This window comes from Orcinus orca, chromosome X, assembly GCF_937001465.1.
Source record: "Orcinus orca chromosome X, mOrcOrc1.1, whole genome shotgun sequence".
Lineage (NCBI taxonomy): Eukaryota > Metazoa > Chordata > Mammalia > Artiodactyla > Delphinidae > Orcinus > Orcinus orca.
The window spans coordinates 28323693-28351115 of NC_064580.1; the positions used below are offsets into that span (position 1 = coordinate 28323693).

Genomic DNA, 27423 nt, shown 5'->3' on the forward strand with positions numbered 1-27423 from the left:
AACTGAGCAGAGTAAGGATGACTTCTGCTACTCTGCAGTGCTTACAGTAAAAAGAAACGGCTTGGTGGCTGCAGATATGAAATACAAGTTAGATAAACAACTCTAAGTTCCTTGACAATAAAGTCTATTTAAAAAGATATCATGCGATGACTTCCGCCCCTACCAACACAGCCACAAACGAAACAAAACTCTATCAACATTGACGTTTATGCAATTAATCTATTTCCTATGTGCTTGATAAATGACATCTAGTGTTTATCAGCAAATGGCAAGGACTGGTTGAATATAATTGAATTCCATACTTGAGGTCTCTTCTTCCCCACTGGATGCCACTATGGCTCTGCCGTAATGTCTCTCTTAGATTCTACCACCTACCTCATCCCAACCTCTTTCAAAATCTTTTACTATTAAGACATAAGCTTACATGCACTCACCAAACAACCTTAGCTCCTGAGATAGCCTGTGTGTTTTGACAGAAATAGAATTCGAAGGCATTTTCCTAAGATATCCTCACAACAGTTTTGGCAAAGGAGCTGCTAAAGGAATACATTCACGTAAAAATGCTTTCTCTAAAACAGCAACTTTCGAAGATTTTCAGTTTACAGACAGTTCAACAAGGCATCCAACCCCATCAAGTATTTCTCTCTGCTCTCAACCAACTGAAACACAGAAAAATGAATGAACTGATGGTTGAAATTGTCTCCAAAATATGTCATCAACTGTAATTCCAGTTAGATTACATAGACTAAAAACATTATACGGAACACCTCTAATCTGTTATAATCTGTTCCTTTGTAAGAATGCCTATTAGGATCGGAGCTAAGTTCTCAAGGATGCGTTTAATCCTCAAAATCAAACAAAACAAATTTTAAGTATTTATTCTCAATTTCTTATGTCTGAGATAATAAAGTGCTAAGAACGATGCAAAGATGCGTAATGCACACATGTCAGCACGGAGTTTACAGCTTAACTGGGGAGACAAGTGATCTGAAAGTTAACAAAAGTGTTTCAGGAGTTAAATAGCAAAGATGACTCAGGACTTCAAGGTAGTTACAGAGGTCCTTGCTATCTGAAAGAATGATTCTAAGGTAACTTTGTAAAAAATTAAATGTCATTTATATAATTTTCAATATAGAAATGTATAAGTGTTATATCCCTCACTAGTTTTGACCCTGACCTTTTCTTAGACCTGTGATTTCCTAGAACTCGGGACAACATGATAAGGGAAAACACATGGACCCATTCATTCTGCTTTTTCTTTCCTTTTTCTCATTGCAAAGAGAATTTTTAAATTAAAACAAACACATACCGTATAAGTATAAAGGGCTGAATTTAGAACTGGACTCACATAAATCATAGATTTTATCTTGTTCTGAGCTCTACTAATGATTCGAAGGATTATAGGGAAACACCAGGCACATAAAACATTCTTTGCCTGGAGGAACCTGAAATAATCAGATACACTGCCCCCAAATATCCCTGTTCTTTCACATTATGAGATGTTCTGGTTTCTATTAACAGAAAAGGTTTTAAAACATTTATGCATAAACAGTGATACTGAAAGGAAGCCACTTTAGTCTCCAAAGGTTTCCATTTTATAATCTGTTAATGACAAGAACAGAAAAATGCTCACGTGACTACACCCTGTTTTCCATCCAGTCGTAACTCATAAATCCATAAATTCCAGGTTTATTTACAATAAGTAAAGTAGCCAAACCAGGTATATCCTGCTAAAAACATTTTATAGATGGGGACTTTCAGGTATCTTTCTGCTACTTAAATGACATTAACAAGATTAACAAGAAGGTCTGGGAGGTCATTAGTGTGTTTATAAGGTGGTCTTTTGAGTTGAGGTCATTCTTTCCCCTCAACCCCCAGGGAATGAATCACAGGCCTGCTGTTAATACGCCTCCCTCTCTCCCTCTCCTTCCCCCTGCCCGCTTCTCTCTCTCTCTCTGTATGTGTGTGTTTACATACATACATATATATGTATGTACACACACACACATACAGGCACGTATGTAAAGTGTTCACAAGTTTTCTTGAAATTTTAGCTATAAAGATACTTACACCTTGAGCTTTTGCTATAAGCTATGCTTGGCCCCTCTGGCTCCGTCTAAGAAGCATTCATTCTTCTCTATTTGATGGTTTTTTTGGCGGAAAAGTTTGTAGCACTGATATAAGTAAGAGTGAGGAAAAATAACTAATCTGGCCTTTTATTTGATAAAGGACTTATATTCATAGATTAATTCAGGGTAACGCTATACATTCAGATAGACATTTTTCTTAATCTTCAGGAAATACAAGTTATTCTTTATCCTCAAAAACTTTTCAATTGCCCAAAGTGGTTTGGTGACCTTAAGTCATTACAAGAGAAAGTGTAAGAAATTCTTCTTTGCCACCACATAGTTACAATAGTGAAAAAAAGAGAGAGCTCATTCTGCAGTAAGATGAGATTTTTCTACACGTAATACATGGGGTTACCCAATGCTCAAGGTCTAGGGAAGTCATGACTTATGGCCATAGGCCATATGAGTTTGCCTCGTAAGGCTAGAACCATAGGCCTGAGATTTACGGAAAATATGAAACTTTATTTGTTACCTGAAGGAGGGGACGGTATCAAATTCAAGGCCAGGCTCTAGTGTCGAAAAGGCTGCTGAAGAGCTGTTCTAGTCCACCTGAGCTGACCACGTCTTACCCTTCAGAAAGGCTTGGAATTGGGGGTATGAGGAGAAACACATGCTGTGGCATCTATTAGGTCACTGGTCTTGCCATACTCCCATCTTAGCGAAGCCCTGATGGGAAGTGGCAGGATGCGACTCAGGAATCCTCTGCTTTCTCAGCTTCCACAGACGCAGGCAAGTGCCTACAACAGGGCTGGCCAGGTTTTTTGTTTAATTTTATTTTCTGTTGCCCTTTATGGCCAAAAGCAGTAAAGAGAAACTTAGGTCTCGGCAAGAGCACAGTGGCAGAAGTTGACTGGGTAGGTAAGCCAAGGGAAGAAACACCAGCAATGCGGGGAAGGACTAATAGGATAGTATTGGTGATTCCCAAGACAGCAGTCCCACAGCGGAGGACTGGCCACACTTGGTTACACTAAGAGCTAGTTTTCAACCAACAATGCTAGGAAGCTGAAAGAGTTGGGAGCAACAGGTAAAAAGTATTACTGTTATTATTATTTTAAATTTCAATTCTCTACCCATTTATTAATTTTTGTTCTCCCAACCCTCAATATCTCCGCTACCAAATGCGTCCCTACCTGCAACCTCGAGAACCCTGTCTAAGCTGGCCCCTGCGCTCCAGGGATGGGCAACTAACCCCCTCCCAGGTGGGGAGCTCCAAGCAACTTTGACCCACTAGAGTGTGTGTGTAGGGGGTAAGGGTAGTGATTGTGGAGGTCCTAGGTGGGGCGCGAGGTGGGCCAAAGCCAACTGAGGTCACAGGGTTGGTGGGAAAAGGCACAGAGCGGGTCACTATTACTGTGACTTGGGAAAGCCACCAGTCTCTCTGAGTCTCAGCTTTTTCTTCTTTATTAGATACTAACTCGTGGTGCTAATCCTCATAAATGGGAAGATACAGCTAGTCTTATCACTTAGCACTTAGTAGGCACACATTAAACTTTGCTTTTCATCCTTTCTAGGAGGTTATAGGACCGTAACTACGAGACACTCCCTTGGTATAAAGCACAAGACCGAGAAGAAGTGACCAAACCAAAAGGAAACAAAACCACAACAAAAAATTCCTTCTAAAACAACAAAGAAGCAAGTTAAAAATTACTCTTTGCACTATCTGACTTGCAATAGCTTTGGGGACCAAGATGGATGTGGATAAGCTGAGAAAGGAAAACAGAAAAAGCAACTGAAAGTTTCAGGGGGAGCAGGGAAGCGTCTGTGTTTCATCCACCTGGGAGTTAATGATATCAAAGAAGACGAGATCATTTGCTCAATGCTGACAGTGGGCTAAGCCTCATATAGGACCTGTTCTTAGGAGCTTTACGGACTGCTGAAAGCAGAGATGGGTTTGTTTTTCTTTTTCTATCTTGTGCAGGGATTTAAAATTTTTTGCAATGTGACGGCACTGATTTATACAACGCACTCAGTTTATTGTTTAAAAGAAATTATATGTGTGTGTGCGCGCTAACAATCTTCCAGAAAAAAGCATCTAATTCCTTCTCCCTACCCTCTCCCCTCTCCCACCCTATCCTCTGAAATGAGGGAGGGGAAGACTGAATGGGATTTGGAGTTTTCCTGCTGAGAAAGGGACATTTTCTGCAACCAGGTCAATGTTCAAAGGGCTAATGCTCTAAGGAAATTATCCAAAGGGGTGTGGCAGTTCAGGGTTATTAAGTTATTTTCAAATGCTGTCTGGGTTGCTGCTGACCTTTGTGAAGGCAACAGGATGCAGCTTCCCAGGGGGGCAGGATGAGAAGCAATTAGAGGAGCCTAGGAGAGGCTCAGGAATGTTTGGGAATTTACAGATACCCAAAAGTATACTGGGAACTCCTAGAATGAAAATAAACTAATTTGATCAAGGACATATTTGTGTTCTAGAAAATATTCTAAACATGTAGCTAATACTGAATATATCTGTAAGAGTGTTTTCTTAAAGACCCAACACTCAGTATTCATTAGACGTCAATTAGGCTTCGGTTCAATTTCAGAGAAGAGAAGTAAAGTCAATTCATATTCCTTGTATGCCAGAAAGTAGAATGGGTGTGACGTTAAGTGTTCACAGAGTCAGAATATGACAAAGCTGGGTTTCAAATGAAGGTTTATTTGAGGCCACAGCCCATGTTCTTTTCTACCACATGACTATGGAAGAATGTACAATGCTTAACAAAGTTAGAAAAAGAAAATGAAGCAATAGCTGAAATAACTCACTCCTCTTTTTTTGGGAAGCAGACCTAAATATATTTTATGAACACTCTCACATTCCAAAAAGTGCCACGAATGAGGCAGAGGGAATACTATACATGCGTAATATATCAGAATTTTTGGCATGTACACATTACAGTTTAGCTGCAGCATATATGTGCATATGTACATATGCTGCCACCTTTAAGCATTACATATAACACAGAATGTTATAAAATTTTTTCTGTAAAATAAAAACTTATCAGTATCATTCTCTTAAGACTCAGTGGCTACTATATCCCAGCCCCCAAAGTAGATCCTGTATACAAATGCTTAGTGAAACACAGTGGTTGATCAATTTAAAGCTCTACTGACCACTGCAAAATCAGAAGAAGTATCATGAGTGGCATTTAGGAAAAACAAAAAGACCCCAGTTCTACTGAAACAAAGAAAGCCAGAGCTCAGAATGATCTCAGGCATTATCTAGTTCTACTTCCTTACAGTTGGTGGGAAAACTCAGTCCCAGGTGGGCTGAGTTATACTCCAAATCGTATTGTTAGATAAAGACAGAACAGCATCTAGACCTCAGGATGTGGTATGTACCAGTCAGACATTCAGGCTAAGGATGGCCTCCTAGGCACCAAGTATAGGAGACATGAGAAACTCTGTAAAAGACTAAGCATACTTTCTAATATTAAAGTTGATATCTACAGGGTATGAGAGACACACTTGGGTGGTAGATCTAAATGGACACACAAACACCTGAAGATTTTTTGAAAGTAAAAGGAGTCAGGAAACTGTAAAGCATGTGGAAGTGCTATTATGTGTTCATTCATTCATTCAAGTATCTCCTGAGCACATGCTACCTGTGAAGTACTATGCTAGAAAAAGAGACACAGCAGCTATCCTCATGAAGTCCATTATTTCAGTCAAGGTTATACGTACCAGCTTATGAAACTATAAAGAAGGCTGTGAGAATTTTTTGTGAACTTTATGAGACACAGAAGATACTAACATCTATGTCTACCAACAAGGTCTACAAAACCAAAGGCCAGAATCAGCACCCCGTATAACACTACGGCCTCTCCTTCATTCTCTTTCAGTTAATATCTTAAACTGAGTTGTTTTCATGATTGTATCATCAGTTATGCGTTACTGACCATTCCTTCATTGTGGCTCCAGAGCTTAACGAGAATCAGCTAATGTGACCTTTGGAACCATCCAACTGTGGAGGAGAAAGCGCAGCAGAGAAGACTGACCTCTGGGTTATCTTTGTGTACAAAGCCTTCTGACAAGTCAGAGCACCAGGCTTCTTTCTGGCAGCCACTGCACAAATTTAATTACCCAGAGATACTCACCAGTATCCTCAAAGACTGACAGCTGAAATTAGACAGCTGATTCTCTATTACATCCGCTTCCTATTATCAATGGTGCTAAAGAGTTAAGGAAAAAGTTTAATATTACTTGTCCTTCCCATCTTGATAAGATTGATGATGCAATAAGAATCCTCAAGGGCGATATGAAGATTCGTTTTCATTCCTCAGGAAAACTGTTATAAATAATTTCTGTTTCAAAGTCAACATTCATAAAATCAGGGAATGTCAGGACTGGAAATAACCTGTGACATCATGTGACTCAGCCCCTTTAGATGACACATGGAGAAACTGAGGCTCAGAGAATATAAGTGATTCATCTTTGGTCAAATAGCTAGTTAAAAGCAAAGTTGCAACCAGACTTCAAGTCTTCTGTTGCTTGCTCAATTTACTATTTCTGTTATTTCATGTGGCCTTATCAGCTGCTAAAAGGTGTGTGTATATATATATGTATATATATATATATATATTTTTTTTTTTTTTTTTTTTTTGGTGGTACGCGGGCCTCTCACTGTTGCGGCCCCTCCCGTTGCGGAGCACAGGCTCCGGACGCGCAGGCTCAGTGGCCATGGCTCACGGGCCCAGCCACTCCGCGGCATGTAGGATCTTGCCGGACCGGGGCACGAACCCGTGTCCCCTGCATCGGCAGGCGGACTCTCAACCACTGCGCCACCAGGGAGGCCCTAAAAGGTATATTTTTATTTTTATTTTTTTATGGAAGCATCTGTGATTATGGATGTGAAATGATAATGTAAAACCCACAGTCCAGGCTCCCCTAGTGAACGGTATTTGTTTTTTAACATCTTTATTGGAGTATACTTGCTTTACAATGGTGTGTTAGTTTCTGCTGTATAAAAAAGTGAATCAGCTATACACATACATATGTCCCCATATCCCTTCCCTCTTGCGTCTCCCTCCCTCCCACCCTCTCTATCCCACCGCTCTAGGTGGTCACAGAGCCCAGAGCTGATCTCCCTGTGCTACGCGGCTGCTTCTCACTAGCTATCTATTTTACGTTTGGTAGTGTATGTATGTCCATGCCACTGTCTCACTTCGTCCCAGCTTACCCTTCCCCCTCCCCGTATCCTCAAGTCCATTTAAAAGGTATATTTTTAAGGAAAATATACATGTGAAGGATGTTACCAGAAACAGCACAAAATTATATTCTGAAAAAAACTATGAAAACCTCTGCCAATCTCAACCAATGTTCAACTGAATGTCAGAAGACTAGAATCATTCCTAGAACAGTGAGGTATCAGGAATGAGACATGGGGGAATGTTTTCTAAGCTGGATATCAGAATCTGGTGTTCTTTATAATAAGAGCCCGCCTCATTCTCAGAAGATGTTTCCACTGCAAACTAGCCAACACAGATATTTAGCACGTTGATTAGCCGTTAAAGCTGAGATATAGCTAACTACTGCTTCCTCTCTATATAAATATAGGTACAGAAATAGTAGTCAATAATTCAGAGGAACAAATAAACTAATCTAAAACTTGAATCAGAACAACTCCTGGCACAAATAATAGGGAGCTGGAGCAAGAATGAGGGCAAGATATGCTTTAAACATGGGAGGGATTTGGAATCTGAAAAACTGTCCAGAAAGTAGAAATAGAGGCAATACGGTATGGAGGGAGGTGGTGTCGAAACTCAGATGCTGGGACTTCCCTGGTGGCGCATCTGCCTGCCAAGGCAGGGGACACAGGTTCGAGCCCTGGTCCAGGAAGACCCCACATGCCGCGGAGCAACTAAGCCCATGTGCCACAACTACTGAGCCTGTGCTCTAGAGCCCGCGAGCCACAACTACTGAACCCACGTGCCACAACTACTGAAGCCCGAGCACCTAGAGCCCATGCTCCGCAACAAGAGAAGCCACCGCAATGAGAAGCCCCCACTCACCACAACTAGAGAAAGCCCACACACAGCAACGAAGACCCAATGCAGTCAAAAACAAACAAACAAACCAACAAAAAACTCAGATGCTACTGGAGTTAGAGAGCAAGCGTACTCAAACTCAGAGCAAGATTCATCACTTTAACCATGAACAGACCAACAGGATACAAGAAGACACAAACACCAAAAGGAAAGTGTAGGTGGATAGCCATAATTTCATGCAGAGAGTCAAACACTTGTACCAGTAGAGCCAGAGGGATGGTAGTCATAAGAATATGGGAGAGTCAGAACTCCAACCAGCAATTTTGGCAGCAGACACAGCAATAGTAATAAGAAATGTTGACTAAAGCGACAGTCAGCTTCAGCGAGGGAGGTTTTATCATGTACCTCATTTTGCTAAGCAGAAACTACCAGAAAGTTGCGAGCAACTCAGATCTAACAGGTGGCTGTAGAAACATGTCTGGGATTGAGAATGGAGAGAAGGGTAGATCAAGGTCACTAGATAGCTACAGCAATCAATCAAAATAACCAGCAGGAAAAGACAGACACTTCTTTAGACATGAGTTCTTTCTTTCTTTTTTTTTTTTTTTTTTTTGCGGTACGCAGGCCTCTCACTGATGTGGCCTCTCCCGTTGCGGAGCACAGGCTCCGGACGCGCAGGCCTAGCGGCCATGGCTCACGGGCTTATCCGCTCCGCGGCATGTGGGATCTTCCCGGACCGGGGCACGAACCCGTGTCCCCTGCATCGGCAGGCGGACTCTCAACCACTGCGCCACCAGGGAAACCCCATGAGTTGTTTCTTGAGCATTGCATGTAAAAAAGAGCTGAAGAGTTAGCATGTTCCCCAGAACCCCATTTTTCACTCTTCTGTGAAGTACTTCAGAAATATTCAGAAAGGCAACCTGATGAAATGCATTGCTGGTGACTGAGTCAGCAGGTTTACTCCCACGTTTCATTAGTGAATGCCTCCCAATATTTAGCAACTGCAGCGTCTTTGAAGGAGGAAAGGACCAGCTTGCCTAAACATCAAATCCTTCCTAAGAGTCAGCTGGCAGAAATATAAGGTCAAACACTTGATCTGGCATTACAGAAAAGTAGCCACAAACCAAACTTCAGCGAGAACTAATATATGTAGAACAGGTTATGACCTCAATTAGTTTCTCCATTCCTGCACCAATGGGAGACAGTGAATAGCGTTTACTTTCTTCATGACTGGGTGGAGACTAGAGACGATGCTAACAAATTTAATAACCAATATTTGGGCTATTCCAGTCACGACATCCCAAGGAAGACACAACAGAGCTGGAAAAGATCCAGGGAAAAACAACTAAGATGATCAAGGGGACTGCTTACCTTTCATTCAAGGACAGACTAAAAACCTAAAACGGATTAGAATTTCTCAGACTGGGAAGATGAAAATAAAAAGGAGTTAGTGAGGGGATGTGAGATTAAAGTCGACTCTGGTAAATATAATTGTATTCAGTGAATTTCATAGCACTTAATTGGGGCTGTCCCTTGAGGTTAAAGGATGTAGATTAAAGAGAAACTGAAATATATCTTTACTTGTTTATAGAGAAATCAGTAAGTTTATAGAACTTATTATTGCTAAGACAAGACTGAAGTGGAGAATGGGAAAAGTTTAAGAAACCATTGGATATACTCAATGCCAATTGATTTAACAGTGCATTACTAAGAAATGGTCATGATGCATCCTAATTTTTTTGAAATGAAAATTACTATTCCTATCTTACCCGATTGGGAGGGTGGGAGGGAGGGAGACCCAAGAGGGAAGAGATATGGGAACATATGTATAACTGATTCACTTTGTTATGAAGCAGAAACTAACACACCATTGGAAAGCAATTATACTCCAATAAAGATGTAAAAAAAAAAAAAAGAAAATTACTAGGTTGACTGACAACACAGCCATTGGTGCCTACATCTGGCACAGAGTTCTGGGCTAGCTGCCCTGCTGGTCTGACCAGGGTGCTATTTCTTATGCTTTTATTATGTCATCTATGCAAAAAACATACTGCATGCAAGTTTGGGGTTCCTAAATTCTTTTGACAGTCCAGAACACAGAAGAATGATTTTCTAACTCGTTAAGAAAGCAAGAGAGTCCCAGCTCTTGGCCCCGCTTCGTTTACCCATATGGGAGTATGCAACATAAAAAGGTGAAAGAAATTCTAACAGAATGCAGCAGGTGGTTAAAGGCTATTATACTGAAAATTTCATGAGTTTGACAATAGGCCAAAAGACTACAAAATGGCAGAGAATGGAAAAGGCAGTTGTAACAGGTTGAACATTGTTGGTGATTATTTTTTCAGTGGCAATGAAAGCTGTAATCAAATAACCTGAAAGAGATGCTGGCAGGGGTAGGAAAGCCCCAAGGGAGAGGGAACATGAAGACTGTAACAATGATGTATGCTATGGACTAATAAACTAGACAAACATGTAGTTTGAAGTTTCTTAGCATCATATGAAAAGCTGGTGTCACGATGCAGGCATAAACACTATCTGATTTGCAATCTAGAGCAGAAGACGTTGTTAATGACTTACAACCTCAAGGATGAATGCACGACTCAACAACTAACTGGAACTGTGCTACTGGTGTAGAAACCTCTTGTTACTTAGATGATCAGTTTATCTAAGCATTAAAAAGGAAACATTATAAAGCATCAAAAAATATCCAGAGAAAACACTTGCCTTTGCAGCTGGAAATGTGTGGTTAATAACTCTTGAATGGAAGTCAGGACAAATAAGAAAGAGGACGAATGGGGACTGGTTGAAATAACGTCATTATCAACTTATTATTGTTATTTGTGGATCAGTAAGGCATCTCAAGTTACGAATGGCATCTGCAAGTGCACGAAGTCCACTGGACCTTGTACATCAAAGTCATTTAGTATAAACAGAATATTTTAGACAATAGTAATGTGTAATAATAAATCACAAAGGACATTAATAATCTGTTTAATGAAAATGTAAATTTCTTGAACATGCGTTCTCCCTATATTATGGCTTAACATTTTAGGGGTATATTTGAGAAACTGTACAATCTCTAATTTCAATTAGATTATAATCGTACAGAGAACTGATCTCTGTAAAGTTTCAGGGACATCTTTGAGAAATTAGGTAACCCCTCATTCCAAGGAACTGATCACTTCAGAGGCTCTTAAGGTCTCCATACTCACCTTTCTACTGATTTTCCTGTCTACTGTTCTCTGTTTCTTACCATTAAACTAGGAAGAATAATAGTCCTAAATTAAACACCAGGATTTAAGCTCTTTAAATGGGTATCTGGAGAAACTGGAGTGGGTTGAGAGGGCATATCTGAAGCTAATTCACAGTGGAAAAATAGAATTCCTATGTTTTTTTTTAAAACTGAGAATTTATATTGTGTTTGATAATGAAAATAAAGAATTTTTAAAATAAAGATAAACTTCTTGAAAAAGAAAGCTGATATCTTAAAGTTTTTGAATTTGGACAAGACCGTGGAATGAGCCACACTCACTGATTCCTACAGCTACAAAGGAACTTAGATATCATCTAGTCCAACTCCTTATTTTATAAATAAGAAACCAAGGTTTGTACAGCTTAAGTGACTTGCCCAAGGCCATACAATCAACTAATCACAGAGCCCCCGAAGTCAAGGTTTCTTATTCCCAGATCTGTGCCCCTACCAAAACTGTCACCATGATCTTCAAGCTGGTGAAAGAGCACTGGACAAATAGGAGGACAAATAGAGAGTAGCTGCTCTCTGATCCCATCAAGGAGCAGTAAGAAACTAGTATACAGGGAGGAATTACAGCTTTTCTGGAATTTGTCTTTTTATTTTTTGGACCAAATTCATTTTCACTGCTTCACACAACTGTACTGGGATCTTTTGTAGTAGGTGTAACATCAGGGAGAAGGTACATATTTAGGCAAAGGACAGTGGGACTAGGGGGGCACTCTAGGAATCCCGTGTGAGACACTTAATGAGCCCTAAACAGGTAATAATTTGGACAATGATGGCTTAAAGATGTCTTGGATTCTCAGGTGATCCTAAAATCTTGGCTACAAAAGGAGTCATTCTTTTAGCTCATAAAGGAATTGGATAAAGTGAGAGTTTTATAAATGGGTTGAAAAAGTAGCAGGTCTCAAACATCTTAGTCAGAAATGGAAATTTGTAATGACGAAGACACTGATATAGAAGATGACTGGGAAGAATTTGAACAAAATGGTTCCACGAAATAGATAGTGGATGTAAAGCAACATAGCGCATGTCCAAATCGATATATTATTTAAGAAAATGGGTGATTTTAAATAGGTATTAAAACATGTACTTTAGAGTGACTAAATAACTATATACAACAAAAATAATAAAATAAAATTAAAAATAAGAAAACTAAAAAGCAGGATCAAAACACTGACGGAGAATTTTTAAAGTTAAGAGATACCTTGTCTGTATAATTGAATAAGACAACCTTTCCTAAAGGATGTATCTCTCCTTGAAGAGCCAAAAAAGTTCCCTCACCCCCATTCTTCTGAGTTAACAAAATTGAGGCATGAAGTCAAATTTCTTGAGAACTGTAGTAATGAAGATCTAGGAATGCACTTATTGCTTTAGAACTGAATTATGAAGAACTGATGGGCAGTGGAAGAGTAAAAACAGACTTGATAAGTGGAGAAACATTTAATATTTTTAGCCAGACTATGGCAGAAGCAAGTTCAAAGACTTAAGTTGGTACTGAAGACTATTTCATGAATCCAATTAATTTAAATTGTTGTTGAGGTGGCCGATAGAAACTTAAATTTAAGCTGGGCTCAATTGTACAACCGATGAGAAACTGTTAAGGTATCATAGTGACTCAACATCCTCTCTCCTCTTTCTTCCATGGCGACCCAATGTATCATAATTTGTATTTCATGCAGCATCTTGCAGAAGGTGCTTCTAAGAACCTATATTCCTTTGACTGACAAAAATGACCCCTGAAAACAGTATCATTTTTGTTGTTGCTATGTGAAAAATGCTGAGTGCTAGCTACGCATCAAGAATGAACACCTCACCTCCACAAATCCAGAACTGCTACTGACTGCCTTTTGGGTACATCAAGTATTTATTCACCTAAAACAGTTTGGGTACAGATAGCTGCAGACATCTTCCATCTTTGTCTAAAGAAGAAGTGTGGGAAAACTCCTAAATAAATAAAATCGTTCTTGTAAATATTCATTGCCACTATCCATAATATTATCAGCAGCTTTTCGTTCTGTTAGGAAAAATCCACACCACCTCCAATCACAGAACACAGCGTATACGCTGCCTTAAATGGATTTTTCCTAAAGGCTACTCCCTGTAGCATCAGCAAGTTTTCAGTGGTAATTTTAGCATGAGTTACCTATCCAAGCTTCCTCGGGGAAGAAAGAACTAGGTATTGTAGGCCAGGCTACCGTCGAGTTTTAAAAATAAATTCATCTGTGAATATACATATTAGCCACAATAAATGCTTTTTTAAGAACATGATGCTTTCAACTTACTTGATATAGTAGGGCACTTTGTTTGGTGAGATGGCTCGCTCCCAGGGACCCTGGACAGAAGCTGAAAAAGTGGGGGAAAAAAAGGCAAGAGGTCAAGTTCATGCAAACAAGAAAGACAACATTAATCTCCAGAATTACAATTTTACACTGATATTGGTCTGTTTGTTCAGTTGCCCATGAAGACAGGACTGATTAACCTGCTGTTCTGATCCTAATCTAAGAAAAACTGAACTCATTCAGGCACAAAGATAAATGCAAAGGAAAAAAAAAATCCACTGCTAAACCTACAGAGCAGGTAAGAGACTGAAAGAGTAAACTGACGGGTTTTCTCTTATGCGTCTCCATTGGGTACTTTTCTTATAATACTTCCTGTTGCTGTTTCTCAATATCTTTTACTATTTGATTGACTGGGTTTTATTAGTTTAGCAGCTGAAACACCCCTCTGTGATATATTTACATTCTAAGTTATTGAAGCTAAAGTACTCCACTTATCACTCTGATATGCTTGTTTTTCTCTTTATTTGGTTTAAACAGAATCCAGTTTCATTTACCGATTACATGTTTAACTGGTGCCTCAAAAATGTCAGCTGACCAGCGTGATCTTACTAGAAAAGATAACTGAAAGTGAGAGAATGGTACCCGACACCACAGTGTAATAAAACTTTGGTGATGAGTGATGAATCCTATAGGTGAAATTAAATTTCCCATACTGGGAATTTGTTTCATAAGGACTTTACTGTGTATCAGTCAAATCAGTCATCTTTAAACTGTGTTTTAAATGCTTAAGCTGTAGGGGTTTTTGTCTTTCCCAGAGTTGAAATACTTTGTATATACGGTTTAATATGATGGCGTTTTTTTGTTCCTTTAAGACAAAATAATCATGTTAGTAGACGCTATACCATTTCCTTAACAATAAAATCTTCCTCCTGAACAGCGTTTTAAGAAACTGGAGTTTTTGAGACATAGAATAGCATCAAGAATATAAATATAAGAAGCATTCTTACTATAACACCTAGCAATTTTATGTGTATGTCCCGTCTTTCCTGAATTTTCATCCTGCTTATAATTTGAAACACAGCTGATGTTGACCATTGTTTCCTCCTATGAAAAGCTCCCTTCTAAATTAGTCTCACAGTAAATTCACTCCACAGTGTATTAAGATGTAACAAAACATCAAAGCTAATATATCCTTGACGACACTGCATAATATGAAAGAAAAGCTTCTAATAAAACTTTGCCCACTGCCAGACAATTTAAGGGTAATGAAACTACAGATTCTTTGTTTTATAGAGAGTAATAGAGGGATTGAATCGCCCAACCTTCAACCAGACATGCTGCTTTGTACCCTGGCGATATGTCATTTAAAAGATATAGAACGTGAATTTGTATTTAGCTACCTAATTGCACCTTTTCATTTTGGCAGATGGATTTCTGACATGGAGAAAAAAGACGTTTACCTGCTGTTTCGGAGGAGTCCCTTGCCTTCAAACTCTCTCTGTCCTTCTTTTTCTATTCTTGTCTCCTTTGCCTTTGTCATTCTCTGCCCAACTCTCCTCTTGTGTGTTTTTCTTCTCTAGGACACAGCTCTCTAGACCAGATTAGTTCACAGAGTAATAAGAGCTGATTTGAGGACTTAGGCTGAACTCTCTGAACTGCCTGGCAGAGTCTGATGTTATGGAAACCTAAAAACCCAAGCCCTCTGTAGCATGAGACATGGTGGAGAGCCAGAAATCATAGCTCCTGGTTGCTCAGTGGGCCCTCTTCCTAAAATCACGGCATTGCAGAAGGAAGAAGAGAACTACGGAGAGCGTTTGGTCCAGTTCTCATTGGCTGTATTGCCAAGTCTATGAATGTCTAAACTGCGAAACAATGCTTATCCTTTTCTTAAAGGTCACTATGGGCTGAGCCCCACCATCTCTCTCGTTATCCTTCTCCAGTTCTTTATCATTCTAATGGTCCAGAAAGCCTTTCTGATTTGGAGGATGTTGAGTACGTCCTCTGGTAGCAGAAGAGTCTGTTCGTATTTCCTATATTACTTCTAGGCATCTCTCAGAGAGAAGTGGTCTACTGGCTGCCTGGTTGGCCCAGGGGGGTGCTCCGCCTGAGTGAAACAACCTTCAAGCAGAAACTCTGGCAAGAAATAGGAGAAAAGTGATGATGCCGCGCTGAGCTCATGACCAGACCTGTAGGTATCTATACTTGACTTTGCACTGTTAAACATTAAAAGGAAAAAAAAAATTCCCCCCGAAATGCCAGAGAAGTAGTCAGAATATGCTTGAACTAAAGAGCTGAATGGGTTTAATTTTTAAAATTCCAAAAAATAAGTTCCAGGTCAATATGAAATTTTAAGCTTTTGTAACTGGAGTTCTTGTTAATTTTTATAGAGTATATTAATTGTATATGAAAATTGTTAATATTTTATTTTCTAATATAAAAGCCTTCTGCCTTTATGTGTAGCTATTAAACAGGACCGATAGTGAGATTCAGTGAATTTTTTGTGCTGAAAGATGTTTTTCCCCCTTTGATTCACAGTTTATAAATGCACCTAAGCAACTGCTTTGCAGCCATCATTTGAAGGTCTGAAATTTTACACTAAAAAATGTCCTTGAAGCAATAAAAAAAGAAGAAGAACCACAGCCTTCCCCCAGTCCTCCCCTGCCCCATCACTACCACAGACACACACACTGGAGCTACTTGCTTTAGAAATGACACACAATCGGACGACGGTTCTATGCGACTGGAATCAATGCTCCTTCTCAGGAGATTGTTAAACGGTTGTTGGGCAATTTCGCTTGGGGCTGCCAGATGATTCTGGTCTTGCATATATTCAAAAGTTGATCCAATATATGGTAACTCTCATAAGTGTGTCCCAGAATTATCATTTCATTTCTTGCAGGAATGCCAATGCCAACAACAGCTGTTTCTTATCTCAGTGTACCAGTGGAAGCTTGTCATCCGTCACAAAGCTCGCCCACGCGACAGACGCACATACGTCTCTTATGCCTGATGCGGCCATTTTTAGTAGCTCATCAAAAGCAGATTTACGGGCAAATAGTTTTTATGACACTATGCTGTCCTTTGGTATTTTCTTATACAGATGCTTCTATAACCGCTATATGTAATTCCAATGCAGCTTTGTGATTCAGATTCTCGAGTGTAAAAATCATCCATTATCATATGGCAACAGCACCGTGGGGTACTGTCTGCTAAATTTAAATAGCAAACTACTTACTAGTTTATTTATTCCAAAACCAACCTCTGAATTTCCCCTTGCGTTACAGATGCAGTATGTTATTAACAGCAAGAAAGGATAGCACTTCTCCCTTCAAATGCTTTTCCTCCCTCGAGGTAACAGGATTCAATATTGTGCCCAAGGTATTTTTGAAAATCACAAACACAGGTTCCAGTGTTTAAGGGAAGTTCTTATTTCAACCGCTTTCTAATGCATGATGAACAGAATGGGCCAAGTGACGCACCCTGGTGTTAAGCCATGTTTTAATCGACACAGGGACCTAACCAGAAAATGAAGAAGAATGCTAATATCATTTAAACTGTGTTAAAAGAGCACTCTCTGGAATTCAGACTCTCATACATTCAGTAATCTTTCTACTTTTTTAAAAAAAAATTAAATTTAATTTTATTTATTTTTTTATACAGCAGGTACTTATTAGTCATCAGTTTTATACCCATCAGTGTATACATGTCAATCCCAATCATGCAATTCATCCCACCACCGCCCCCACCACCCTTCCGCTCTCCCCACCTCGGTGTCCATACGTTTGTTCTCTACATCTGTGTCTCAATATCTGCCCTACAAACCGGTTCATCAGTACCATTTTTCTAGGTTCCACATGTATGCAGTAATATACGATATTTGTTTTTCTCTTTCTGACTTACTTCACTCTGTATGACAGACACTAGGTCCATCCACCTCACTACAAATAACTCAATTTCGTTCCTTTTTATGGCTGAGTAATATTCCATTGTATATATGTACCACATCTTCTTTATCCATTCATCTGTCGATGGGCATTTAGGTTGTTTCCATGACCTGGCTATTGTACATAGTCCTGCAGTGAACATTGGGGTGCATGTGTCTTTTTGAATTATGGTTTCCTCTGAGTATATGCCCAGTAGTGGGATTGCTGGATCTTATGGTAATTCTATTTTTAGTTTTTTAAGAAACCTCCATACTGTTCTCCATGGTGGCTGTATCAATTTACATTCCCACCAACAGTGCAGGAGGGTTCCCTTTTCTCCACACCCTCTCCAGCATTTGTTTGTAGATTTTCTGATGATGCCTGTTCTAACTGGTGTGAGGTGATACCTCATTGTAGTTTTGATTTGCATTTCTCTAATAATTAGTGATGTTGAGCAGCTCTTCATGAGCTTCTTGGCCATCTGTATGTCTTCTTTGGAGAAATGTCTGTTTAGGTCTTCTGCCCATTTTTGGATTGGGTGGTTTGTTTTTTTTAATATTGAGCTGCATGAGCTGTTTATGTATTTCGGAGATTAATCCTTTGTCCGTGGTTTCGTTTGCAAATATTTTCTCCCATTCTGAGGGTTGTCTTTTCGTCTTGTTTATGGTTTCCTTTGCTGTGCTAAAGCTTTTAAGTTTCATTAGGTCTCATTTGTTTATTTTTGTTTTTATTTCCACTACTCTAGGAAGTGGCTCAAAACAGATCTTGCTGTGATTTATGTCACAGAGTGTTCTTCCTATGTTTTCCTCTAAGAGTTTTACAGTGTCTGGTCTTACATTTAGGTCTCCAATCCATTTTGAGTTTATTTTTGTGTATGGTGTTAGGGAGTGTTCTAATTCCATTCTTTTATATGTAGCTGTCCAGTTTTCCCAGCACCACTTATTGAAGAGACTGTCTTTTCTCCATTGTATATCCTTGCTTACTTTGTCATACATTAGTTGACCACAGGTGCATGGGTTTATCTCTGGTCTTTCTATCTTGTTCCATTGATCTATGTTTCTGTTTTTGTGCCAGTACCATACTGTCTTGATTACTGTAGCTTTGTAGTATAGTGTGAAGTCAAGGAGTCTGATTCCTCCAGCTCTGTTTTTTTTCCCTCTAGACTGCTTTGGCTATTTGGGGTCTTTTGTGTCTCCATACAAATTTTAAGATTTTTTTTGTTCTAGTTCCATAAAAAATGCCAGTGGTAATTTGATAGGGATTGCACCAAATCTGTAGATTGCTTCGGGTAGTATAGTCATTTTCACAATGTTGATTCTTCCAATCCAAGAACATGATATATCTCTCCATCTGTTGGTCTCATCTTTAATTTCTTTCATCAGTGTCTTAGTTTTCTGCATACAGGTCTTTTGTCTCCCTAGCTAGGTTTATTCCTAGGTATTTTATTCTTTTTGTTGCAATGGTAAATGGGAGCGTTTCCTTAATTTCCCTTTCAGATTTTTCATCATTAGTGTATAGGAATGCAAGAGATTTCTGTGCATTAATTTTGTATCCTGCAACTTTACCAAATTCACTGATTAGCTCTAGTAGTTTTCTGGTGGCATCTTTAGGATTCTCTATGTACAGTATCATGTCATCTGCAAACAGTGACAATTTTACTTCTTCTTTTCCAATTTGCATTCCTTTTATTTCTTTTTCTTCTCTGATTGCCATGGCTAGGACTTCCAAAACTATGTTGAATAATAGTGGTGAGACTGGAAATCCTTGTCTCGTTCCTGATCTGAGAGGAAATGGTTTCAGTTTTTCACCATCGAGAATGATGTTTGCTGTGGGTTTGTTGTATATGGCCTTTATTATGTTGACGTAGGCTCCTTCTACGCCCCCTTTCTGGAGAGTTTTTATCATAAATGGGTGTTGAATTTTGTCAAAAGCTTTTTCTGCATCTATTGAGATGATCATATGGTTTTCATTCTTCAATTTGTTAATATGGTTTATCACACTGATTGATTTACGTATATTGAACAATCCTTGCATCCCTGGGATAAACCCCACTTGATCATGGTGTATGATCCTTTTAATGTCTTGTCGGATTCTGTTTGCCAGTATTTTGTTGAGGATTTCTTCAAATATTTTCTCGGGTCCTTTCTCTCTCTCTTTCTCCTTCTGGGACCCCTATAATGCAAATGTCATTGCGTTTAATGTTGTCCCAGAGGTCTCTTAGGCTGTCTTCATTTCTTTTCATTCTTTTTTCTTTAGTCTGTTCTGCAGCAGTGAATTCCACCATTCTGTCTTCCAGGTCACTTATCTGTTCTTCTGCCTCAGTTGTTCTGCTACTGATTCCTTCTACTGTAGTTTTCTTTTCAGTTATTGTACTGTTCGTCTCTGTCTGTTTGTTCTTTACTTCTTCTATGTCTTTGTTAAACATTTCTTGCATCTTCTCGATCTTTGCCTCCATTCTTTTTCTGAGGTCCTGGATCATCTTCACTACCATCATTCTGAATTCTTTTTCTGGAAGGTTGCCTATCTCCACTTCATTTAGTTGTTTTTCTGGGGTTTTCTCTTGTTCCTTCATCTGGTACATAGCCCTCTGCCTTTTCATCTTGTCTATCTTTCTGTGAATGTGCTTTTTGTTCCACAGGCTGCAGGATTGTAGTTCTTCTTGCTTCTGCTGTCTACTTTTCTTATATTTGGTGGATTTGGAGTTTAATAACATACTTGGGTCAAAAGACAGCGGGGGCAGTTTATAAACATAAATAAAATACAGCATTCACTGGGGACAACAGAGAAACCTCACCTACAGGGTTATGAAAAAGGCACTAGGGAGGATCAACTAGCCACTGGCACTTGGCTCCTCAGAAGTATGCAAATTCCAGGAATGGTTTTATGGACACAGTCTACCAAGATCGACTCTAGAGCAACGTTTCTCGACCTTTTGCCACTATGTGCCCCCTACTCCAGGTATCTTTTTAGACATTTTTGTCCCCGATCACCTTATGCCACAGATATACTGTACAGACATCTGTTTCTGTATTGTATGTATCTGTGCTCTACATATAAAGAGTAAGATTTTTACATTCCCCCCAAAACCAATTTTTGACCCCTTGGGGGCAATATCACTCCCGTTGAGAATTCTTGATCTAGAGGAAGTGATGGAGGGGGTGGGGGAGAAAGGAAAACCCCTTCTGTGCCTGTAACATGATCTCAACTAGCTTATTTGATACTGAATGACCTGTGAGGTGGGTATTATTATTATTTTATTTTGCAGATGATGAGTTAAGATCACATGGAATGATACATCTAACGTCACAAGTCGGTAAGTGTTAGATCCTAGTTTTGGTTTATTACTCAAACTTAAGTCAGATGATTCAGGAAATGGAGAAAACAAACCTGTCGCCTGCCTACTCTGTACCATGCACTGTGTGTTTCTTAATGTAATCCTTCCAAACACCCTCCGTGGTCACGCTATTCTATTGCTGCACATAAAGAAACTGATGCTCATAAATGATCAGTAAAGTAGCCCAGCTAGTAAACGCTCACACAGCTAGTAACGAGTGTATCCAGGATTGCCACCAGGTCTCCTTTTCCCTGGTAACAGAATTTCTAACTGCTGGGTACAGCAAGGTTCCCAAGGCTTATGAATGTCAGTTGAGGATATTCACGTGAGGCTTCTGGGAAAGTTCTTTAAAGGTGGCTGACTGAATTGAAAGGCAGCTTCGCCCTTTTCCCATCCTCTTTCTTCCTGCCTTAGATGTCATGATGTCCAGAGCTATAGTAACCAGGAGAACAGAAGCCATCTTGGTTGCAAGTTCCCCAGAAGTAGACAGAGACAAGGATATGAGTGCAATGAGTTTGAGCCATGATTTAGGGAAGCGCTGGTAGAAGAACCGGAAGTGAGACACAGAAGGGAGGAAAGCTGATAAAGTTCGCATTACTGCTTCGGACACCTGGGGCCCAGTGCAGCTGGGGCTTCAGTGTACAACGCACTGAAGAGTTATCCCTCGCACCCCCCAGGGGAACGGGGAACTTATCTACTATTGCTTGAGGGCTATTCCTGGAGTATGTGGAGTCTTTAACTCCCCGGCACTTCTGGCCTTCCCCTCGTGCTGATGAGCAGGTTTTGACGGCCAGAGAAGAAGGCCTTAAAGGCAGAGTCACGGGTATGTGTAGCTGCAAGCCTAGGCTTGGTGAGCCTGGGCGTGGTGAATGCAAGAGGGGATATGGGCAGGACTCTGACAACTTATGCTTCAGGACCTATGCACTAAGAATGACTGAGGAAAAGATGAGAAATGTGCCTTCCTGACGAATATGCAGTTATCATTCCGGTTTCTCTCTGGATTTCTATGTGAGAAACTTATAAACCCCTACTTTGTGTAAGCCATTGTTATTTGAGTTTTCTGTTACATTCAGGCAAAGCTGCTTCTAACTGAACCACTCTCACCCACTCAAACCATCTGTGGTTGCTCACATCGTTCCTGGCTTACATTTTAAATGGCTGAATAGTATTCCATTAATGGAAGTACCATGATTTATTGAAGACGTTCCCTCTTTGGGAATATTTAGGTTGTTTCCAGTTTTTCACTGGTATGAGTAAGGCTGCAATGAACATCTTTGTAGAGAAACCTTTGCACACATTTTTGTTAATTTTCTTAAGCAAAATTCCTAGAAGTATATTTACTTGATTCAAGGAGAGGAATATTTTAAAGGCATTTTATACAAATGACATTCTTGCCAACAGGAGTCTTTCTTTATTGATCAAGGTGGAAAGAGAAAACTCTACAGTCCACAGGTCAATGGCACTCAGTTGGTATAATTCTCAAGGCACGTTAGATATACTGCATGATACAGTGGACTATCTGAGAATGTGCCTTTCACATCCCCTCCTTCCATGATAGCTTATAAACGTTTTGAGCTCAGAAAGGCATTCAGCACAGTGGCTTTCTATCTCAAATCCCAACCTAGAGTCCTGAGGGGTATCTAGATCACTAAGGGTGTCCAGAACACATATTCAGAAGGACTGTATTTGAGTCCTGACTCCACCGTCATTGCACCATCTGAAGCAAGTTTTGTTTTCTCCCTGAGCCTTATTTTTCTTATATGCAAAATGGGAATAATGATATCTCCCCTACCGAAATGTTATCAGGATAAAATGAGAAAATGGATACAAAATTGCTTTGCAAAATGTTCATCACCCTAAAAATCATGTTTGTAATCACATAGTTATGGGATGTTGTCTGAATGACAGTAATCCTGGAATCAAGCTCTCTGCCTCAACTGGGCAGCACTGGTCTTTAACCTTTGGATCCACTCTTAATGACTATTAATGTGCCTCATACAGTATAAAGTGTGGCAGAGAGAGATGCCTTTGAACATTGTCTAACTGCCTAGGCTTCTGGTACTTCTTTCTTCATCTCTGTCTGCTTAGACCAATGCCATCTGCCCAACAGAATCTTCATTCTTAGGTAGACCATTTGTGCACTATTCACCAGCGTGAATGATGAACAGATTAGTTCATATATGATACAATGGGAAATAGAGGGTCATAGAATATTTCATAATCAGAGCTTTCTGATGATGAAAAGACAAGAAGATGGTTCTTGTGGTGCTATACACAGTGGCTTAGAGGTAGGAGAGTGGAGTATGACAGGTAGTTCATAAGGGACTTTGGTGCCCAGTGAAAGAGAAATCATAGATGATTCTATACTTCTAAGACTTAGTAGGCAATTGGGAGTTTCACAGACAGGAAAAATAAACTGGGAGGTGAATTTCAGATAAATTATGTGTTTAGGTTAAAATATTTGTAAGGTGGGCTTTTCACTGAAACTCAGTGAAAGAACAAGACTGTGAGTACTGTAAGTACTGTAAGACTGTAAATATGGTAGCTGAAGCTATAAAAATGGCTGGACTCTTTAAGGAAAGAAGGCTGTTAAGAGAACTGTACTCTGGGGAAGGCACCAAAATGGTGGTGGCAATAGAAAAGCTGCAAAGAACTGTTGGTGGGAATGTAAACTGATACAGCCACTATGGAGAACAATAGGGAGGTTCCTTAAAAAAACTAAAAATAGAACTACCATATGACCCAACAATCCCACTACTGGGCATATACCCTGAGAAAACCATAATTCAAAAAGAGTCACGTACCACAATGTTCATTGCAGCTCTATTTACAATAGCCAGGACATGGAAGCAACCTAAGTGTCCACAGACAGATGAATGGATAAAGAAGTTGTGGCACATATATACAATGGAATATTACTCAGCCATAAAGAGAAACTAAATGAGTTATTTGTAGTGAGGTGGATGGACCTAGAGTCTGTCCTACAGAGTGAAGTAAGTCAGAAAGAGAAAAACAAATCCCAAATGCTAACACATATATATGGGATGTAAAAAAAAAAAAAAGTTTCTGACGAACCTAGGGGCTAGACAGGAATAAAGACGCAGACGTAGAGAATGGACTTGAGGACATGGAGAGGGGGAAGGGTAAGCTGGGACGAAGTGAGAGAGTGGCATGGACATATATACACTACCAAATGTAAAATAGATAGCTAGTGGGAAGCAGCCGCATGACACAGGGAGATCAGCTCGGTGCTTTGTGACCACCTAGAGGGGTGGGATAGGGAGGGTGGGAGGGAGATGCAAGAGGGAGGAGATATGGGGGTATATGTATACATATAGCTGATTCACTTTGTTATACAGCAGAAACTAATACAACATTGTAAAGCAATTATACTTCAATAAAGATGTTTAAAAAATTAAAATAAAAAAGAGTGGTGAAGGCCAAACCAGATCATACAAGCTGATGGAGCAGGTAGCCAGAGGGGAAGTGGCAGGATTAGGTTCTAACCAAGCATTTGAGAAGCTGTGTACGAAGTGAGGATAACGTAAGTGCAGAGGGGGAGCTTCTGAGGGTTAGTCATGCCTCTCTCCTGTCCTGTAAAGCAGTCCATTTGATTCGTTTCTTTATGCAATTTGTTTAGGGTCTTCTTTATAATAATAAATTACATGAAACTTATTTCTACCTCTTTTTACGTCCTAAGGTCATAATCAAGATTATAATACAGTGTTTCAGTTTTCACGTAGTTATCAATGCCACATGTATATGTATATATGTCATCTTTCCCCACTGCAATTGCTTTCTGTACGATTTCTATTCTCTTTTGATGTGATCCATATACTTCCTGTAGCAAGAGTAAGTTTCCTGTCATTTAAATGAAAGGCCAAGTTAAATTTAACACTTTCCAAAACATTAAAATAAGAATAGTATTTTATATGTCTATATCGTATATCAAAAGTAAAGATTCAATGAAAACTTTAAGATCACTTACTAAACTTTCAAAGATGGGCAGATTTTCCATAAAGATTTCAACAGCCAAGACAGATGGGCTACATTCCAGAGGGGAAGGTCACAGGACTGATGAATGAGACCTCTAATGTCTGCCATAGCTGTGAAAATCTTTACGGCTAAGTAAAATTCCTCACGAATAACAACCTGTAAATATTATATGAGCTGTCAGACAGATAACACAGCTCTGAGACCATCGCGTACGGTGGACCGAATATCACACCATGGGATCTGTCATTTAGAATATCAGGCTGCCATTTGATCTGGGAAGTCAAGAGTTCACACTAAACTACTTGGCAAGGTGACTGAGTTGTGGAGATAATCACTATGTCTAATATCCAGCGCTGTTGGCTGCACAGTCCCACAAAGTCTAATAACCAATATTTGGTGACATTCCTCGAGAGCAAAGCTCCTTCAAACTGACTCATACAAAACTCCAGGAACCTCACTGTGATTATTAAGACAGTAAGAGGGGCTTCCCTGGTGGCGCAGTGGTTGAGAGTCCACCTGCGGATGCACGGGACACGGGTTCGTGCCCCAGTCCGGGAAGATCCCACATGCCGCAGAGCGGCTGGGCCCGTGAGCCGTGGCCGCAGAGCTTGCACGTCCGAAGCCTGTGCTCCGCAACGGGAGTGACTGCAACAGTGAGAGGCCTGCGTACCGCAAAAAAAAAAAAAAAAAAAAAAAAAAAAGACAGTAAGAAAAAAAATCAAGCCTCATAAGGCCCAACAGAGGAGGATAGGTGTCTATATAAATCGAGCCATGACTGACTCATGGAATTTCTGAATAATTTCTAACAGAATTGGCTGACTGTATTACGACAGAACTTTCCTCTGGGTAAAGGTGGCTACAGTCTTTAGGCCATCTGGGTTAGCTAGGTTACTAACAAATCAGCGCGATATTGCCAGGTGCGCTTAGTATCTCTCCAGATGTGCTTTTAAAAGACAGCAGGCAGACAACACCATTTGCTGAATGCTCTCTGTGTGAATGGTATTGTATTAGGCACCAGGGAAATTTCGAGGAAAGTAAAATTTGAAACCTGAGCCAGTAGGGAGCCACTCAGATATTAAAAACCAAATGACTATAGATGGGATGTATATCCATTTAGGAGGCAAGATAAGACTGAGAAAGAGCTAAGAATATGATAGCAATAAAAGCAAGAAGAGGGTGGGAGAGAGTACATTTTGGCCTCAATTCTTTACTCCATTGTAAAAGAATTAAATATCTATACCTTAGTCAGAGCCACAGGGCTGGCACACTGTGCTTCCCAGCCCCTTGTCCTTGGGCTTGACCATATGATTTGCTTTGGCCAATGGGGCTTCAGCGGACATGATATGAACAGAAGCTTGTGCTCTTATGCTCTGGTGAGCTGCCATGAGCGCATGCCCCAGGTGGCCTCTGATCCTTCAGCCTGGGCCTCAAAACCCACCACATTTAGAGACAATCTGAACTGATCCAGCAGCCAACCTGTAGATCAAACCTAGCCCACCTGCAGCCTGAAGCAGAGCTCCCCAGTCAAACTATCTAGATCACCTGAACTATAGTTGACCTGTAGACCCGGAAGTATGACAATAGAAACTTTCCATTCTCATAGAGGAGGGCAAGGGCGAGAGGGCGAGAGAGCAAGGCAGGAAGAAGGGGAGGAGGAGGGAGGGGGAGAGGGTGCGGGAGAGAAGCAAGAACATCAGAGAGATTAAAGATTAGAAAAATAGGGGTCTTCCCTGGTGGCGCAGTGGTTGAGAGTCTGCCTGCCAATGCAGGGGACGCAGGTTCGTGCCCCGGTCCGGGAAGATCCCACATGCCGCGGGGCGGCTGGGCCCGTGAGCCATGGCCGCTGAGCCTGCGCGTCCGGAGCCTGTGCTCTGCAACGGGAGAGGCCACGGCAGTGAGAGGCCGGCGTACCACAAAAAAAAAAAAGAGTAGAATAGAAAAATATTCGCAAGCCAAGTCTCCTCCAATTGTTACTAGCCACTTCCTCTACTATCGTCCAAAGAGTTAATGGGGATTATCCCCTTTAGTTAGTTAATGGGGATTATCCCCTTTAGTATATGCAGTTGAGACTTGTGGGTTGCCACCCACTAGTCCCTGGAACCCCTTCTCTGAAGCTGATAATCCGCAATGGTTACAAGCGTGAACTTGAATGTGTTATTAAGCTTCTCCCGTCTCAATTTTCTCTTCCGTGAAGTGGAGACAATAATATTCCTTAGTTTACAGGGTTGTTGTGAGGATTAAACAGGTTAACCCATGTGAGATGCTTTCCTCAGTGTGAAGAGCTCAATATTGTTTGTATTCCTATTCCCACCCCTATTATTATTATCATAATTAATGTAGTGAGTTATCAGGATACGTATTCTATTAACTAACTCACTGCCAGTGTGAGGAATCCCAGGGTAACCAGGCAAACGAGAGAGACTCTATGGTCCTAGAGTTAAACAGACTGTTAACCACCAAGTCATGGGCCTAGGAAGCGACTCCGCTAAATAATCCCTCTTCTTCCTTTCCCGGCCGTTTTCTGACTCTTCAAA

General features: G+C 40.3%; 1 protein-coding gene across 1 annotated transcript in view; it reads right to left on the reverse strand.

Annotated features, from left to right (window-relative positions):
• Positions 1-27423, reverse strand: part of DMD (dystrophin) — a 2251544-nt gene that overhangs the window by 199380 nt on the left and 2024741 nt on the right. Inside the window, exon 62 of the mRNA XM_049704774.1 lies at positions 13640-13700. Within this exon, the coding sequence (XP_049560731.1) occupies positions 13640-13700 (61 nt within the window). The remainder of the gene's footprint in view (positions 1-13639; positions 13701-27423) is intronic.